At 49.1% G+C, this 18,721-nt stretch overlaps 1 protein-coding gene, 2 non-coding genes and 1 pseudogene across 3 annotated transcripts in view; 3 read left to right on the plus strand and 1 right to left on the minus strand.

Moving 5' to 3' along the window:
* The window catches only part of LOC138242764 (zinc finger protein 271-like), a 1,399,044-nt gene that overhangs the window by 351,431 nt on the left and 1,028,892 nt on the right, over positions 1-18,721 (plus strand). Inside the window, exon 2 of the mRNA XM_069198319.1 lies at positions 3,123-3,132. Coding sequence (XP_069054420.1) covers positions 3,123-3,132 — 10 coding nt within the window. The remainder of the gene's footprint in view (positions 1-3,122; positions 3,133-18,721) is intronic.
* LOC138243690 (U1 spliceosomal RNA) lies at positions 6,307-6,445 on the plus strand (annotated as a pseudogene).
* trnap-agg (transfer RNA proline (anticodon AGG)) lies at positions 13,444-13,515 on the plus strand. Its single transcript has one exon. It is a non-coding gene; the product is annotated as a tRNA-Pro (tRNA).
* Positions 14,265-14,337, minus strand: trnaa-agc (transfer RNA alanine (anticodon AGC)). The gene has a single exon. It is a non-coding gene; the product is annotated as a tRNA-Ala (tRNA).

Genomic DNA, 18,721 nt, shown 5'->3' on the forward strand with positions numbered 1-18,721 from the left:
TGGCCCACAGAGAGGGAGAGGTAGAGGTAGGGAGAGAGGTAGGGAGGGGAAAAGGGAGAGGTAGGGAGAGAGGTAGGGAGAGGGAGAGGTAGAGGTAGGGAGAGAGAGGAGGAGTACAAATTCAAGCAGAGGCCTGAGTGGAGCACTGTCATATGGCCCTGACATCAGTCCCTCAACTCTCTGCATAAAGCAGTGTCTTATGGCCATTACATCCCACATCCACCGCTCTCTGCGAAAAGCAGTATCTTCAGGCCCTGCCATCCTACCCCCGCCACTCTCTGCGTAAAGAAGTATCGTCAGGCCCAGACATCACAACCCCGCCACTCTCTACGTAAAGAAGTGTCGTATGGCCCTGACACCCACCCCTCCACACTCTGCATAAAGTAGTGTCGTCAAGCCCTGACATCCCACCCCCGCCACTATCTGCGTAAAGCAGTACCTTCAGGCCCTGACATCCCACCCCCACCACTCGCTGTGTAAAGCAATGTCGTTTGGCCCTGACATCCCACCCCCGCCACTATCTGCGTAAAGCAGTATTGTCAGGCCCTGACATCCTACCCCTGCCACTCCCTGCGTAAAGCACTGTCTTATAGCCCTGACACCCACCCCTCCACTCTCTGTGTAAAACAGTGTCATATGGCCCTGACATCCCAACCCCGCCACTCTCTGTGTAAAGCAGTGTCATTTGGCCCTGACATCCCACTCCCGCCACTCTCTGCGTAAAGAAGTGTCGTATGTCGTATGTCGAGGTGAGGTGAGGTGCGACACGCCAGAGCCCCGCCGCTGCTAATGCGGAGCACTTGTTGAACTGGCATTGAAAGGACGTGTGCGCACGGAGCGAGCCTTCCCTGCGGCGGAGCGTGGAAACTTTCTCCCCGCGCTGCAGGAGTTGTGTGCGCTGCAGCGGTGCCGAGAGAACAGCACAGAAGGCAGCAGGCTCTGGAGAGCGGGTAAGAGACGGAGCCTTGTGGGCAGGCGAGCAGGCCCGTTTTTTGGAAATTGCTGAAAAGGCTCCGGTGTTTGTTCGGTTTGTGGCAGGCGCACGACGCGAGCTTGCGTAGCGATCTGCCGGTCTGGTGTTATGCAAATGAGGCCGAATTGCATCCCGGGACATGCTGCGAATGCGCATTGGCGACTGCAGATGTGTAGGAAACGGCGCGCTCGTTTTCTCGTTTTGCCCACCCTTTTGAGTGTTAGTGTGGCGTGTGAGTGTGCGAAAGAGTGGGCCCAGCAGGAGACAGTGGCGTGCGGGGTGAGGAGCTGGCCTAGGCTGCGCGCTTTGTGCTGTGGGTGCGGGCCGCTTGCAGGGCCTTATACAACTTTTACTTACCTGGCAGGGGTGATACCTTGATCATCCTGTAGGTGGAGTAGTTGGATTGTTTTCTTGTTTTGTGGAAGCAGTGTTTGTTTTGCAGTTTACGAAATGACAACTTTTGGATCCCGCAAGAATGTTGTGCGTTTTGAGCTTTTGGATGACCTCTTCATGGATCGCATGCAATTCAGCAGAAAAGTGTTGCAGAAGGAACTTGGCTTTGAACCTTGGCACTTGGATTTCATCTTCGCTTTCCCAGGTCAGAAAGCATTTTAGGTTGTTTTTGCTATCTATTCTCTGTTTGAACAATGTGTGGATGTGTTTGAGGCAAAAAGAGGGAAAGTTCCTGCCCTTGAGAAGATCAACTTGCAGCCTCTGACACAGAGAGAGAGGAAAACGGTGCATGTTATTATGTTCTCGGATCTGGCAAAGACGGAGGACATTCACACCTGGCTTAACCAGTACTGCACCGTCCACCATGGAAATGAGGTTAGAGATGTTGACGGTATAAAAACAGGAGCAAGGAAATTCAAGGTTCGCTTGCTACCGGACAATGTAAATGGAGGCTTAAGGCACCTGCCCTCTACAATCCGGCTGGGCGCCTGCAATGGCTATGTTTTTTATGTGGGACAACCAAAGGTGTGTCGGTGCTGTAGGGACACCTGGCATCATCGTGCATTGATAAATGCTGCAAGACCTGTGGCAAACAGGGGCATTTAGCCTCTGACTGTTCAATGCTGCCAAAGTGCAATTTATGTGGCTCGAAAGGACACGTTTTTAAGAACTGCCCTCACGCCTACGCCAATAAACTCAAAATGAGAAAGGATGAGGCAGTACTTGTTTCAGCCAAACCGGCCCGACAATCCAAAGCAAACAACAAGTCAAACAAAGAACCCTTGTTGGACAAAGACTCTCAGCCTCCAGCCAGGATCAGTCCTGCTGTGCTCCAGGGCCGGTGGAAGAGAAATCCACTACGCCCCCACAACCGCAGACTGCTCCAGACAAGCACGAGGGTTTGAAAACCCCAAAGAACAGCGAGGACCCCTCCCCCACTCCTGCTCCTCAGAATGAGGGCCAGTGTGGGGCCCCCCGGTGGAGCGGGTCCAGCGAGGATACCCAGGATTCAGCCGAGCTGCTTTTCTCAGACTCTGCAAGTGCTACAGATGTCCTCCTCTCCTCCATCCAGTCCATCACGGAGGATCTGCAGCAGATGGTGGGTGAGGGGGAAGAGGAGACAGGTGCATCGGCTGCACCCCTTTCCCCTCAGTGCTCCCAGGAGCTGGACTTGAGGAAACGGAAAAATTACTCTGTTTTCTCCCCGAGCGAGGAGGAAGGAGAGCATGGTGATGGGGACAGCTGGAACCCCTCCACCCCTCCCTCTACCCCCTTCCTTGAAATGGACTCCGTGAACGCTTTTACTGCTGCCACCCTGATGAAGGCTCATTCAGAGGATGGCTGGCAGGAAATTGGTAAGAAGAAAAAGAAAAGAAGAAGGTAACAGGTGAGACAGAAGAGAAATGTGTTTTGTAAAGACTGGTTCCACTTTCTTATGTAATACGGCTCTAAACATAATTTCTCTTAACACCAGAGGTATCAATGACAGAGTTAAATGCCAGTCTGTCTTTGATTACCTCCAGCAGAGAGAAGGAGATGTGTTGATATTGCAGGAGTGTGCTTTAGCCTATCAAGAGAGGTATAAAAGCTTTGAAGATAGGTGGGATAAAGGGCTTTCTGTTTGGTCAGGGGACAATAACAACAGAGCCTCTGGCGTGGCCATTCTTTTCAAAGGACGGGCATTCAAACTGAAAAGTATTCAGAGGGTCATAGATGGCAGGTTGCTGTGTGTGGATGTGGAATGGGGGACCGTTAACCTGCGGCTAATCAATGTGTATTGTCCTAGTGACGTGGGAGGAAGGGTGGAGCTACTCAAGGCACTTTCTCCCCTATTGTTATGTAGCACAGACATGATAGTGGGAGGGGATTTTAATTGTATCTTAGAGTACATAGACAGGCAGTCTAGCTCTCCGATAAAATTGGATTCCAGCTCACTGGCCCTGCAAAACTTAGTTAATCTCCTCTCTCTGCTTAGTTCAAGGGACTTTCTTTGGCCCAGGCCTCTGGAAACTCAACACAAAGCTGCTAGAGAACGAGGGGGTAGTATCCCGCTACAAGGAGAAACTATCACAGTGGCTGTCCTTGTAGTGTCTTTACGGGTCAGTAGGAGAGTGGTGGGAGGAGGTGAAGGTCAGGACAAGGGCCTTTTTCGTGGCTGAGGGGAGGAAGGCTACTGCCAGACGGAAAGGAGTGCTTGCCAGGAAACAGAGGCAGCTGCAGTGTCTCTACACGATGCTGCACAGTGGCTTCGATGTGCTCAAGGATATCACCCTTTTAAAAAAGGACATCCGGAGCATAGCCGAAGAAAGTAGTCGAGGAGTGCTGTTAAGAAGCAGAGTGCAGTTCTTGGAAGAAAATGAGAAGTGTACTCGCTTCTTTTTCAGGAAAGTGGTAGGCTCCAAGTCTGTCATGGAAAGTGTAGTTGATGAGGAGGGACGAGAGAGAACAGAGCCGAGTGCTATCCTCTCCTGCACTGAGGCCTTCTAATCAAGACTGTACAGCTCTACAGAGGTAAAGGATGAAGAAATTCATTTTTTTACCTCAAAGCTAGAAAACGTTTTGAGTGAAGAAGATAGGGAAGTACTTGAGAGGGATTTGACAGTAGAAGAGCTGAGACAGGCTATGGAGAGCTTACAGAAGGGGAAAACTCCGGGTGCTGACGGGCTCCCTAAAGAATTTTATTGCACCTTTTGGGATCTGCTTCAGGATCTGCTACTGCTCCTATTCGGGGAAAGTTATAAGATAGAATTGCTGCCTGACTCCTTAAGAGAAGGCACTATCTCTCTCTTGTTTAAGAAAGGAGCAAAGAATGACATAAAGAACTGGAGACCCCTCAGCCTGTTAGGCGTGGACACTGAGATCCTGTCCAAAGCCCTTTTCCTGCGCCTACAAAATGTAGTGGCCTCACTGGTAGGGAAAGGACAGACTTGTGGGATAGCAGGACGCCTGATGAGCGACAACCTGGCCCTGTTGAGGGATGTCTGTCTGTACTCAGAGGATCGCTCCCTCCCTCTGTGCATTTTAGGTGTAGACCTAGAAAAGGCCTTTCACTGCCTAAACCGGCAGTACTTAACATCGGTACTTGAGCACATGAAGTTTGGCCCCATCATGAGAAAGTGGATTAACCTGCTGTACACAGGTAGCAACAGCAGAGTAATGGTTAATGGCAATAGATCACGCCCCTCTGAAGTCTGTTCAGGGGTGAGGCAGGGCTGCCCATTATTCCCCTTGTTATTCGTTTTGGATATGGAGCCCTTAGCCTGTGCCTTGCGCCAGGATCAGGCCATTAATGGGATACCAGTGCCTGGAAGTGGGAGAGGAGAGGTAAAGACATCTCTATACATGGATGACGTCACCCTGCTCCTCTCTGACAATGCCTCAATTAGCAGAGCTCTGCAGTGCTGTGATCGTTTCTCTTTGGCTTCCTCTGCAAAAATTAAGAAATCTAAGAGTGAGATTTTTTATCAGAACTGGAGGGAGCCAAAAGAAGGACATGATCTCAGGCTGCAAGAGAAGAGAATTAAGGTCCTGGGGGTGTATTTTGGAGAACAGATGGGAACAGTAAATTGGCAGAACAAATTGCCAATCTTAAACAAAAAACTGATGCAATGGAAGGACCGAGACCTCACCATGACAGGGAAGGTGCTGGTCATCAAAGCCGAGCTCTTGCCTGTCTTGAATTTTCTGGCATCTACCTTCCCAATCCCACACCGTGTTGTGACGGTGCTGAGGAGATTGATGTTTCAATTTCTACGGGGTGGGAAACAGGAAAGACTCAGAAGGGAAGTAATGTACAGGCCGCTACCCTCAGGGTGGAAGTCTGTCCCAGATATTGCTACGAAGCTGCTGTGCATTTTCCTGGCCTCTGTGCTGAGAGGCTTTGCAACAGTACCTGCAGCGCGTACCTGGACTTATTTTTCCAGGCTCTGGGTAGGTAGGGAGGTGTTCAGAGTGTGGGGTGTCAGACCCAAGCTGGATGTCCCACTCTCTGACACATGCCCTGCAATTTATGGGACAGTTAAAAGTTTTCTAAGATCTCACCCAATTGGCCATATTCCCCTCCGAGATGTCAGCGTCCAAAAACTGGAAGATTTTGTTGCACCCCAGAACAATAGGCAGACCCCTGTGGGCATTTTAACATCAGCCCAAACAAGGAAGGTGTAGAAACACACATCCTCTAAGTTTCTGTGCAACATTCACAGAGATTTAGCCTGGAGTGTCGTCCACCAGTGCTTACCGTTACGAACTTTCTTGTACCGTAGGGGCCTCACCCCCAGCCCTCGCTGCGTTAGGGGCTGCGGCGAGGAGGAGACTGTGACCCATCTCCTGTGGTCCTGCTTTTTTGCTGAGGCCTTCTGGGCACAGTTTGAAGATTGGTTGCAAGCTCTCTCGCCCCAATTTACCCTGACCGCTGCTTTCGTCATATACGGCATCTCTCCTGTAAAACTTCCTCCTGATGTGTTTGACAGGATCTGGGCCGTGGTGAACAGTGGGAAAGACGCCCTGTGGAGAGTGAGGAACGTGGGGCTGTTCAAAGGCATCGAGGTCCTAGTCAAGGCAGCAGGTAGCCTGGCCCTGTTCATCACCCGAGAGAACTATTACCTCAGAGATCTGAGGAGAAAACGGAGGGAGTAAGCAGAAAATCTGTGGGAAATAGAGAACATAGGTCAATATCTCAAGAAACTGTAAAAAACATTATCATGTTTAAGTAAAGAATGTGATTTGCACCAGAAAAAAAGAAATTGTTGCTATGTAACTGGTACCGTGTCAAAATGTAATGAGATGTGATCATATATACTGTTTTAAGTACGTATATTAATGTAAAGCTTTCTAATTTGTGATGTCCTGTGTTTTTTTTGTGAAAAGAAAATAAAGTTCTTAAAATTAAAAAATCGGTTCACCCAGGGCGAGGCTCGGCCATTAAACTCCGGCTGTGCTGACCTCTGCGAATTCCCCAAATGTGGGAATCTCGACTGCATAATTTCTGGTAGTGGGGGACTGCGTTGGCGCTCTCCCCTGATGTGCTTGGTCCAATATCAGATACGGAAGAGTTACGACACCACGAGCTGCGATAGGATCCCAGTTCGAAAGGAGTCGATGCCACTGCTGGTTCCCGGTTTCTTTTAGTTAGAGGTCCAGAGAAGCATTTCAAGATGGTTACACTACTCTTTCCGGACATTCGTTCCCTTTTCAAAGTGAGTCTTTTTGCTGTAGTCTGCATTATTTAGGCTCATATCGAGGTTAGCCTTTATTTGGTCATGGGGGGGCCTCGGTACTGTATGCTAATTCTCAAGACGGTTTCACCCGTTTTCTGATTGCTAGATTCTGTACCAGTGCAGACATGTCAAAAAGTGAATGGCTGTACCTCTATTTCATCCATGCATCCGTGCTCAATGAATGAAATCAGTAATAAATGAATATATGTATAGTTATACGAAAAACAAGTGGTTTATTGACTCATCTTCATTTGCAGATTTAGAGGCAGCTTCGATATTCGTTTAACAAATGGGTTTTTTTATATGTATGAGTCACACACATGCCATAGCAACAAAACATCTATGCAAATGAAGCTATAGATCACTTTTCTTGGAAGTGTTAAATGTCCATACTTCAGGCTTTCCTCCCAAAGCCTACGGCACCAATCCAGCTCATCCAGCTCTGTCTGTAGAGAAGCCAGGGTATCGGCTTGTTCCACACCCCACCTCTCTCTGTGTACAGTAGAGCCTTCTGTCCTGACTGGAGGAGCTCATCCAGCTGTGTTTGGAGAGAAGCCAGGGTATCAACTTGTTCCCCCCTCCCACCCCTCTCTGTGTACAGAAGAGGTTCCTGTCCTTACTCGAGGAGCTCACCCAGCTGTGTCTGGAGAGAAGCCGGGGTATCGGCTTAATCCACACCCCCACCCCTCTCTGTGTACAGTAGAGCCTACTGTCCTTACTGGAGGAGCTTGTAGGCATCCTCTCACGAGGCACCAATAAATGTAGGTGTCTTGTGCATTTACCGGGACAATTATTAATTGTAGCAGTAAGTCACAAAATGATTCTTTGATGGTTATTAGAAGACCGACCCAGCGGGATAACTCAGCAACGCACACACACGGATACTAATACACAAGAATACATTTATTATTACATAAAATGTGCATATCAACATAACAGATCTTATAGTGACGGTTAGCAGAATACAAAAGGTATATATTCAATCACAAAGAGTTACAAACCAAGAGGGACATACATTCCGTATATCATTCATTTAGACCGTTTTGTAAATGAACTTTGTTACAACTTGTACATTAGATACTCAAAAGCAAGTACATGACTCATAGGAATTAAATTGCTATCAACTCAGGTTAAGGTAACAATTGAATTCTCGAGCTGTAATGCAGAATGTTGAATACTCGTCCACTCTGTGGGGGTTCAGATCTCCTGTGGACGCAAAGAAGCAGTGGCAGGCTGTTCGACATGAGAGAAGGAGAAGAGAGATTTCTGCTGTGGTGCGCTGCTGATGCTCTCTGAAGACCGGCTAGTTAGTGTTGGCTGAAACTAGCAAGAGATTGCACACAGAAAAGTGACTACAGATCCGAGCAAGTCACACTCTTTAGACAAGAAGAAGACCGGTTAGTTCCCGAAATAGCGCTAGTCCTGAATACTGATATTCAGCTGTCCACAGTTCCAAAAGTAGTTCACTCGTTGATCAGGTGAGCGTTCGTGGTGGGTTCACGAGGCTTGCTGCTGGGCTAACCTCAGGTGGATCCTTTGGTAACACGCTGGCAACCTCCGTTCTCGACTCTTAGAACAAGGAAAAGTCCTGGCACTGGGACACATTGGCCGTTACGTGACTGTCTGAGCTGAGTCTGAGGATGTCCAGGAGGAGCTGGAGTTTTACCTGGAGGAACTACGGTCGCTCATTGGTTGAAAGTTCCATGGGCATTCGAGAATCATTTTGTGACTTACTGCAACAATTAACAATTGGCCCAGTAAATGCACAAACCCCTACATTTATTGGTGCCTCGTGAGAGGATGCCTACATTTATTGGTGCCCAGTGTGAGGATGAGTAACCATGCACTCATCCTTGGGTGTAAACCACTTGGGATGAGACTCTCCCTTGGAATCTCCCAGACAGTGAGGCACCAGAGATGACCATTAATTAGGGTGGCTGATGTGTCTCAGCTTTGGGAGTTGTTCCTTATCAGAACACACTATCAGCTAGAAAAACACCTTAAATGTGAACCAAATGGAATGGCCTCTCTATGTCCAGCACCACTTGAGATGAGGGGGAGAGAGATTGGCAAAGGAGCAGCAAACTCAAGGTACAACGGTCTCTGTCCTGTGTGAATGCGCTGGTGGACTATTAAGCTACTTGACTGACTAAAACTCTTCCCACACTGACTTCAGCTGAAAGGTCTCTCTCCTGTGTGAATGCACTGGTGTGATTGTAAGCGGCTTTTCAGACTAAAACTCTTCCCACACTGATTGCAGCTGAATTGTCTCTCTCCTGTGTGAATGCGCTGGTGGGTTTTTAAGTGGCTTGACTGACTAAAACTCTTCCCACACTGACTACAGCTGAACGGTCTCTCTCCTGTGTGAAGGTGCTGATAGGGTTTTGAAATGCTAGACTTACAGAAACGCTGCTTCTCCCTGTGCCATAATGGCAGTTTGCCCACACCATCTGAGCAAGGCCTTGAGTGATTCTTCCTCATCCCCTGATCGTGCTGGGGTCTCTTATTCTGCAAATGCTCCATGGAATGGCCTTGCTCTGTGTGATGGAACTGAGATTTGTTTTCATCATTATGTCCCTCAGTGTGCTGCTCAGCAGTGTGAATCATCTGGGGCTCCTTCTCCAGCTCTCTGAGACTAAAACCGTCCAGTTCATTCAGTTGTTCCTCTCTTTGCCCAAGAACAGACATACTCTCCAGTTCATTAAAACTTTCAACGATTTTTTCTGTAACCAGATTATTAAACCTGTGTGTAAAGTCATCAGATACTAAGGGATCATATGATTGTTTAAGAATCTGCAATGACAGTCTCTCCGCTTGAACAGAACAAGGCCTAATTATTATCAAGCCCTGTAGGAGCTGCTGTTGCTGCTCCCTGTACTGACTCTTCTCAGTATGCTGTAAATCAGTACTGTTCTCTTCACCAGGTACATCAGTCTGCTGTTCTGCAGGGTCAATCAACTTGGGCTCCATGTCCTGCTCTGTAAGATTTAAAACATCCAGTTTTTCACTGTGCTCTTGTACAGAGATGCAGCCCAGTTCATTACAACCTTGTGTAATATTGATTGTGTCCAGATTATTAATAGTCTCTGTAAAATCATCACATACTAAGAGCCCAGGTGTCTCACTCTCAGGCTCTGTCTTCATCATGGGCACAGAGTCCAGTGCCTCTTTCCCTTCTGCGGCAGTGACCTCTGTTTCCTGCATCAGCCTGTGCATCTCCACACTGTGCTGCAGTTCAAGAGGAGCCCTTTCCCCAGCTTCAATAAGAGCACTGGCCTCTGAATCTGTAAACACAAGACAAGACCTTTATAAGAATAAACTTTATTTTATAGTTTTATACCTTTAGAGGTGGCTTCTCAAAGCATTTTACAGAATGCCAACAACAAAAAATACACAAACTTAGCATGACGAGAATACACAGTTAGAGGAGACAGTAGACAGTGGTACTAAGTAAAGTAGGAACAGAGGGGTACAGAACAGTTAAATAAAGGTTTTTGAGTCTGGATTTGGAGTTTAGAGAAGGTGACTCTCTGATATCCTTGGGGAGAGAGTTCCAGAGCTTGGGGCATAAAATTAGAAGGTCCTGTCACCCATACAATGTAGACGGGCTTGGGGGACAGATTGGAGAACAGAATTAGAAGAGCGAAGATTGCAAGGTAGGGAGTAGGGTGATAATATGAGACCAGTATGGAGGTGTCAAGCCAAGCCAAGACAAGACATGGAGAGTCTTATAGGTGAGCAGGAGGATTTTTAAGTCGATAAATAACTTGACAGGAAGCCAGTGCAAGGACTCCAGGATAGGAGTAATGTGATCATTTGTACAAGACCTGGTCAGGATTCTGGCTGCTGAATTTTGGACATACTGCAGTTTGTTCAATGTGGATTTAGAAACCCCAGAGAGTAGAGCGTTACAGTAGTTGATTTGGGAGAAGACAAAAATTTTTAGCCACAGGGCGTAGTCGAGCAATATTTATGAGGTGAATGAAAGATGTTCTGACAACATGCTGCACATGTGGGTCGAATGTCAAATATCATCCCCAAGTTTTTCAATTTAGACTGAAGCTTAAGTACAAGACCATCTACAGATAGGGTTACACATTGGTTGTACAAAGTTGATGGGTGGTGCCAATAAGCACGACTTCAGTCTTGTCACAGTTAAAGGAAGGACATTTTGAGTCACCCAAGTTTTTATATCGGGGATGCAAATTAATAGAATAGAGACAGCCACATCATCGTCAGGTTTGGTATGGATGGATATTTGAGTATCATCAGCATAGTAGTGATAGCTGAGGCCATGTGATCTTAAAAGCCTTAAACTACACACACGCATACTAGTACACTCACAATCAATTTGGGTTGTTTTAACATAGTGGAATAAGTGCGTATAAGGGCGTGTTCTGATTTAGCTTTGTCAGAAACATAACTACCATGCAAAAAGTAAGACTACTGTAATAATATCACAATTACATTACATTTACATTAACACTGCACTGAGAGAGATAGAGAGGGGTTAATATAGACACACTGTCTAGACACTCCAGTACATTAACACTGCACTGAGAGAGAGGTTAATATAGACACACTGACTGGACACTACAGTGCATTAACACAGCACTGAGAGAGAGGGGTTAATACAGACACATTGACTGCACAATACAGTACATTAACACTGCACTGAGAGAGAGGGATTAATATAGACACATTGACTGCACAATACAGTACATTTACACTGCATTGAGAGAGGGCTTAACACAGGCACTGCGACTGGACAAAACAGCACATTAACACTGCAACCAGAGAGAAGGATTAATACAGACACTCTAAGTCCCTCTAAGTCTACACTCTAAGCTCTAAGTCCCACACCTGAAGAAGGCTCCACAGCCGAAACGTTGTGTTTTCTTTCTTCTTTTTTTTCAGCATGGAATAAACCTATTACTTGTTCCTAAATTAAAAATGGATGACTAGAAGGTGACTATGACAGACACTTGACTTGACTAAGACTATGACTAAATCAAAAACTGGAAACTAAATGAACACTGCAAATGAGTACACAGAAAAGTAACACTCAGAATTAACAACTTTTCTAAGCACACATTACATTTGTTAGTATCATACACCTCTATTGACAGCAACAATCAGCATCGACCAGCAAATTCTTAAAAACCACGTCAAGGTTTAAACGTGAAAACAGCGTGGTGATTGGTCAAAGCCCAAGCACAGTCCTCAGTGTGCTGTTTATGGTTGAACTCTAGAAGCAGTGAATGGTTTAGAAAGTGAATTCAGAGGGAGACAGTCTGATACAGAACTGTTTAATTACAGAGAGGCTCCCAGCTGGATCAGAATGAGGTGAGCTGGTGATTCAGAAAAAAAAAAAACAAAGAGGGGAAAAAAGGCAAAAAGGTACAGAGAAAACAAGATCGAAGATGATTTTCTACTAATTCATTAGGATGCAGGCATCAATCCCGCTACCTCTCGCATGCTAAGCGAGCGCTCTACCATTTGAGATAATCCCCCTCGCTTTATGTGTCTCGGCATCATGTCTTACAGCCTCTGCCCCTCTTACCGGGCACCGCCCACTGCCCTTGGTCTGCAAGGCAGTCCTTTCAAGTGCGATGACGACGCTGGGACCTTCGTTGCCTATTGTACGAGCTGAACTTTTGTGCTCATCAATTCAACGCTCTTTCCATCAACTCATCTTGTCTTTTGATGCTTCGTGTTTTGCGCTCCTTTGACTATCGGCATATCGGGTGACTGCAAACACTGAAGTTCTTGCTTACGGAGTGTGGAACATTGTTTTCAAGTGATTGCTGTTCTGTCATGTTGACGCCGAGTGAATCTTTCTTTGGCAACATGGGCAGGCTGACAGCAGTGCGAGCGAAAGTAATGACAAATTTCTTGACTTATTTCTGAATGTGAATGTTCTTTAGAAAAGGGATGCGGCGTTGCTTCTCGCCCGTGGAAAGGTCACGCATTCCAGATGTGGTTATGAGCGAACAGTTGCCGCAAGTGTTTGAAAAGAGCAGGAGAGGAAGCAGCCCTGCCCCGTGTGAGGATCAAACTCAGGCCCTTCAGATGACGAGACTGACGCACTACCAATTACGCCAACAAGACCAGCTGCAGTACACACACCGGAAAGTTTGCCTCACATGGATTTCAGTCGCCCGTTCCCTAATCTTTAGACGCCCTCTGCTGAATGTTGCATTTGCCTTTTGATCTCACCGACACATTTTTGGTCTGTGTCTGTTGCGAGTCCGTCTTTCAGATCTCACCTAGCACAAGTCTCTGTGGCTGAAGTGGCCTCTCTGCTTCAGCATCGTGCCCTCACTCAGCCATTAAAAATGTCACTCGGACTTCTGACATGCAGACATGAAATGTCAAGAGAGAGTGGCGGAGTGACGCTTAAGCCAGAGAGAAGATGAAAAGGGGGCGTGGCTGCAAAATGCTTGACAGCTGCACGATGCTCTCCATGCAAGGCGTGACCACAGGCTGAAGGACACCTTTCGGCACATCAAGCTCTAAGCACACACATGGAGGATGCGGGAATTGATCCTGCTACCTCCCACATGCGAAGCAAGCGCTGTACCATACAAGCCAACCCCCCTCGCTGGGGCTTATGCCTCGGCGTCATCTAGTGCCGCTTGTTCCCCTCTTACTGGGCACAGTTCACTGCCCTTCGTCTGCAAGGCAGTCGTGTAATTGCGGCTTTCTTGACTTATTGATGAAGGTCTGACTGGACGAGCGAATGAGGCCTCTCCCCCATCCTCAAGCTCGCTGACAGATTGAAATGGAAAGTGCTGCCGTGGCTCGTTGGTCTAGTGGTATGATTCTCGCTTAGGGTGTGAGAGGTCCCGGGTTCAACTCCCGGACGAGCCCTCGTGTGCTCGTTTCCTCCTCTTCCACAAGACTGGGAACTGATATCCACATCACTTTGCAGCGTCTGTTTATGGCAAACGATGGAATGTGACTAATGACTGAACGAGCCTGGTGAATTCTCATCACGTGGCACAATGAGAGCGTGCAGTCAGCTGTCCAAGGCGGCAACCTCATTGCTCGTTCAAAAGAACACGTACTGAAAACTCATCACCACTATGTCGTAGATGAGCACCGCGATTGCTTGTTGTCATGCGTCCTTACTTGGGAAATGCAGAAGCAAAAACTGCCCTCTCTCAGCCAAGGCGGCTCGCCTTGCGCTCTCTGCGCCTCGCATATTTGTGGAGCTGTCTGCTCTTCTTTCTGTTGAAGTAATCAAGTTACAGGGCGTTCTGCAGCCTATGATGTTCTCACTGAGAGCTTTCAAGATTTGAAGGAAAACTACGAGCTTGATGGCTCAAGTCGAACGAATGTGATTGTTAAGCAATCGATGATCAAAAGCACGTCTTCTAACAATTCGTGAGAGTATTATCAGCACTGTTTTCACTCGGATATACTTTTCACTTGCTAAGCTGACAAATTGGACGAGAAAATGCTGGAGACGCACTCAGTGCAGACTGAGGTTGGGAAGGAGGTGTGGCCCTTCAACGCTTGACAACTGAAGGACATTCTCTCCGCAACGGAGGAGCACCTGTCAGAAGTCGCAGAGGCTAAACGAGAGCACCAGGCTCCTGGAGCTCCAAACTCAGACCTAGAGGATGCGGGAATTGATCCCACTACCTCTCGCATGCTAAGCGAGCGCTCTACCATTTGAGCCAATCCCCCTCACCTCCTGTGTCTCGGCATCATGTCTTACCGCCTCTGCCCCTCTTACCGGGCACCGCCCACTGCCCTTGGTCTGCAAGGCAGTCCTTTCAAGTGCGATGACGACGCTGGGATCTTCGTTGCCTATTGTTCGAGCTGAACTTTTGTGCTCTTTCCATCAACTCATCTTGTCATCTTACAGTCTGGGTAATTGGAGACTGCACTGTTCTGCTTCCTAAGGTCATATACGGGTTTTTCGCATGAAGCCGTATTGAACAGTATTTCTCGCATTGTGAACATGTGCACACAGGGGTCCCCCGGGTTCCAGTTAGTGCGTAATTATGCATCGATGAAAAACGAAATTAGCTCACTGAAAGTTTGATGTAGAGAATGTGGAAATTTCCACAAGTTGTGGTCTTTAAAATGCATTTGGTTTGAAGACATTCTGTGCTTCCATTGTGAAGATATGGACAAAACAATATTTGAGCGTGGTAAAAAAAACTCATAAAAATGACAAAGTGAAGGCTGAGAAAGCATTCACAATGCATTTTATACACAAAGCAAGTGTTTTTGTAACAATAAGAGATTTCGCGAAAGCACTACAGGCGTGCCAAAATCGTTTTCGAACTTCAAGCTAACTTTACCCCGGTCTAAGAGAAAGGACTGCCTTTCACTTCTCTGTGTTTTCTTTCACAGCGCTGTGCACTTTTTCATTTCTCTCGCTTTCAGAGCCTCTGCACAGCACACGACTCGACATCAGGAAGCACATTGAAGTGAAAGCAGAAAGCGCTGCGACATGCACTGTGCAGATCCCGCCACACTAAGAGGTGAGTGGGTCTGTTCGATCACAGCGCTAGGCGAATCCCCAAACAGTGTGCGTGGCAACAAAAAAAGCTGCTCTGTTTTGAACTGGGGACATTCCACGTGTGAGGCTAACGTGATAACCACTACACTATGGAAACAGTGGGAAATTGTGCCCAGTGGCCCAGTGCTGAGCTTCGCCAATGCTATTCAGGGGCTATTCAGGGGCCAATTCTATTCGATGTGAATTGAATGCTATTCAACTCTCCAATGCTATTCAGGGGTGGAAAAGGGTGGAGCCGTGTGTGTCTTTTGTTCAAAGACACCCCCATCTCAGAGCCGAAAGTACAAGCCTTCCTCTCGCATGTCCACAAAGATGTTATTTTTTAAGAAGATCCTGCGAAAGTCGGCCATCTGCCTTTCAGCCCTGCAGTAGGCCAGGCTGAGAGAGAAGCAGTCCTTCACCCTGGCAATGTACAGCCTGACAAGGTCTGGCTTCAGGCCATTGTACATCATGAGGTTCCTCCTCTCCCAGACAGCTGTCCTCGTTAGGCTGAGGAGGAGGTTCACTAAAATGGCGTTAACCCCCCCCCCTCAGACCCGTGGTACCCAAAGATGAACAGCTCTTTCCAGGGCACCCCGTCAAGAACAGCTCCTCGAACAGAGCGAAACAGGCCATCCAGCAGATCCGTCAAGTACGCCCTGGCTCGAGCTGGGGGAAGATCTTACCCAAGAACACCTCTGAGACCGGCACTCTGAAGCGTTTCGCCACCATCAGCCTGTAGAACATGCTGGTGGTGCACCCCAGGAGGTCCACCCCACGGTCCCCCCACTTCACCCTCAGCTCCGGCCAGGCCGGGCCTGCTGCCCCGTCTTGTAGATGGAGCTTCTCCAGCCAACTGTCTGGGAGACCGAGTTTGAGCTGCTCGTAATCCTAACGGATCTTACTGACAGGCAGCTCGTCGTCGACCTCTCGGACAGCGTCGACAATAGCCTGGGTGGGCAGAAATCCGTCCTTTACTTCATAAAGAAGATCCTTGACCTTGGATATGCCAGCCTCGTAGAGCTGCCTGTTCCATCGAGACACCAGAAGGGGGTTGAGGAACAGAGGCTGTTCCAGAAGCTGGGCCCAGGTCTCCGGTGTGTAGGAGACATGCTGGGACATGAACTACCCCCTCGCCAGCAGGACCTCCCTGTAAAAGGAGGGCAGATGTTTTATCAACCCCGGAGTCAGCCTCACTAGGAGGGTCTCCTGCCCCAAGCCCCCGCAAGTCTCGAGGTAGCTTGCCATACCAATCTTCCAAATGCTGACATTATCCAGGTCAAGGAACTTCTTCACTACTTTCAGCCTAAAGCTTTTCAGCTTCAGGCCTACATCACACAGCTTCAGCCCACCCCTGGAGATTTCCCCAATGAGGATGTCATGAGTGACCCGCGGAGGCTTCCCCTCCCACACGAATCCCACCACCAGTTGCCTAATCTCATTCTCTACCCGTTCAGGAAGAGGCATCACAGACAGTGGGTACCACAAGAGGGACAGGCACAGTGTGTTAATGAGCAGGACCCTTCCCTTTAGGGTCAGGGACCTGTGTCTCCACCGATTTAATTGGCCCTCATCTTAATGAGCTTCTCCTTCCACAGGAAAAGCCCAGTGCCCTGCTCATCAGCGTTAATGTAGATGCCAAGGACCTTCAGGTGACCCGTCTCCACCCTGAAAGGGTAGCCGAAGAGCGGGGCAAGGTCTGCCCTCCCTACCGGCATGACCTCAGACTTCTCCAAGTTTACCTTGGCGCCCGAGGCAGCGCAGTAGGCCTGCACCACCTCTAAAATGGCCGAGATCTCCGCCACCTCTGCCAACGTCAGTCTGGTGTCGTCAGCATATTGGTAGATCAACGAGGTGGAGGTGCCCCCAGGCAAGGTCACTGGAAAGAAGCTCGTGAGGGAACCATTCACCTTGACACAGCTCACGATCCCCTTGTACACGAGCCTCACCCAGGAGATGAAGGCCTCGCCGAAGCCCAAGCTCTTCAAGACCTCAAACAGGAAGGAATGCTCCACCCTGTCGAAGGCCTTCTCCTGGTCCAGTTTCAGGACGTATCCACCCCTCGGCTGCTCCCGCATAAGGTCCACAACATCTCTGATGGAGCACACCGTGTCCGCGATGTCTCTCCACTTGACGCAGTAGGTCTGCGAAGGCGACAGGATCCTGGGCAGAACCTTCCCGAGCCTGAACACGAGTTAGTATCTTATAGTCCGTGTTCAACAGGCTGATCGGACGAAAGTTTTTCAAAAGGGAGGGATCCCCCTGCTTTTTGTAGACAAGGGAGATCACCCCCCTTCTCATAGATGGGGTCAGAGCGCTGGTCCTGGCAATCTCCTGGAACACCTCCAGAAGGAGGGGCCCCAGGGACTGCTGAAAGTGTCTGTAGAGCTTGGAGGAGAGCCCGTCCCACCCAGGGCTCTTGTTAGGAGACGAGCCCCGAAGTGCTTCAAGCACTTCCTCCAAGCTCAGCGCACTGTCACAGAGCTCACGATCGCTCTGTGACAGGCGGGTACTCACCCACCCCTTCGGACCAGAACAAGGCGCTATAAAAAGAAAACACCTCATTCCTAACGGCTTCGGGGGCAGAGAGCCGCACACCGTCCTCTCCCACCAGCTCCTCGATGAAGGAGCTGCGCTGCCTCTCCTGCTCCAGGCCGAAGAAGAACCTCGTGCTCTTCTCGCCTTGGCAAGATACTGGGCTCTGCTGCGCACCCTGGCTCCTCTCCACTTCTCCTCCTCCAGGGCTTGCAGCTCACCCCTCAGCTCCAGCAAGAGCTCGCAGCCCCCGCCGTGATCTGCCAGGAGCCCGAGCTCTGAGGCGATCCGAGCCCGAAGCTCTCTCTCCCGCCTGGCCTTCTCCCGCCCCTGGGACAGGCCATACAAGATACTGAACTCTTTGATGCCGTACTTGAGATTATCCCACCTGACCAGCTTTTCTGACCTATACAGGGGACACTGCAGCTGCTGCCGGATTAGGTCTTCTATGCCCTGACAGAATGAAGCCTCCCCCAGGAGCGCGTTATTAAAGCACCAGGGGCTGGGGCCCTGGTCCTCCTCTGCCCCTGCTACAGAGAAGTGAAGCACAGCATGGTCGCTCAGGGTCGTGAACACATAGCGCATCCGGCTCAGGCACGGGAAGAGACTCATGTGCCCCAGCAACAGGTCGATCCGGCTCTGTCTCAAGACACCTTCAACGACCTGCCGCCGAAAAAAGTCCTTCCGCGCACCATAAGCCTGACACCACGCATCCACGAACCCGTGAGCCTCCGCACTGCGCTCCAGGAAGCTGCGAGCAGCGCTGCTCTTAAAGATCATCCCAACCGCGACATCGAGCGCACTCAGTGCACAGTTAAAATCTCCGACGACCAGCCCTGGCTGCTTGAAGAAGGCGAGCCGCTCAGCTTCCCCATTGGGGGCGTAGATGTTGCTCAGCAGCACGGACTGTCCCAGAAACCCGAGACAGACCTGCAGGAGCCGGCCGTCCGTGTCGCGGTGCAGGAGCCTTACGCTCTCGTACACTCCCCTCCTCACCAGCACGGCCACCCCCCTCCTGCACAGGCC

Source organism: Lepisosteus oculatus, chromosome 14 (genome assembly GCF_040954835.1).
Source record: "Lepisosteus oculatus isolate fLepOcu1 chromosome 14, fLepOcu1.hap2, whole genome shotgun sequence".
In the NCBI taxonomy this organism is placed as follows: Eukaryota; Metazoa; Chordata; class Actinopteri; order Semionotiformes; family Lepisosteidae; genus Lepisosteus; species Lepisosteus oculatus.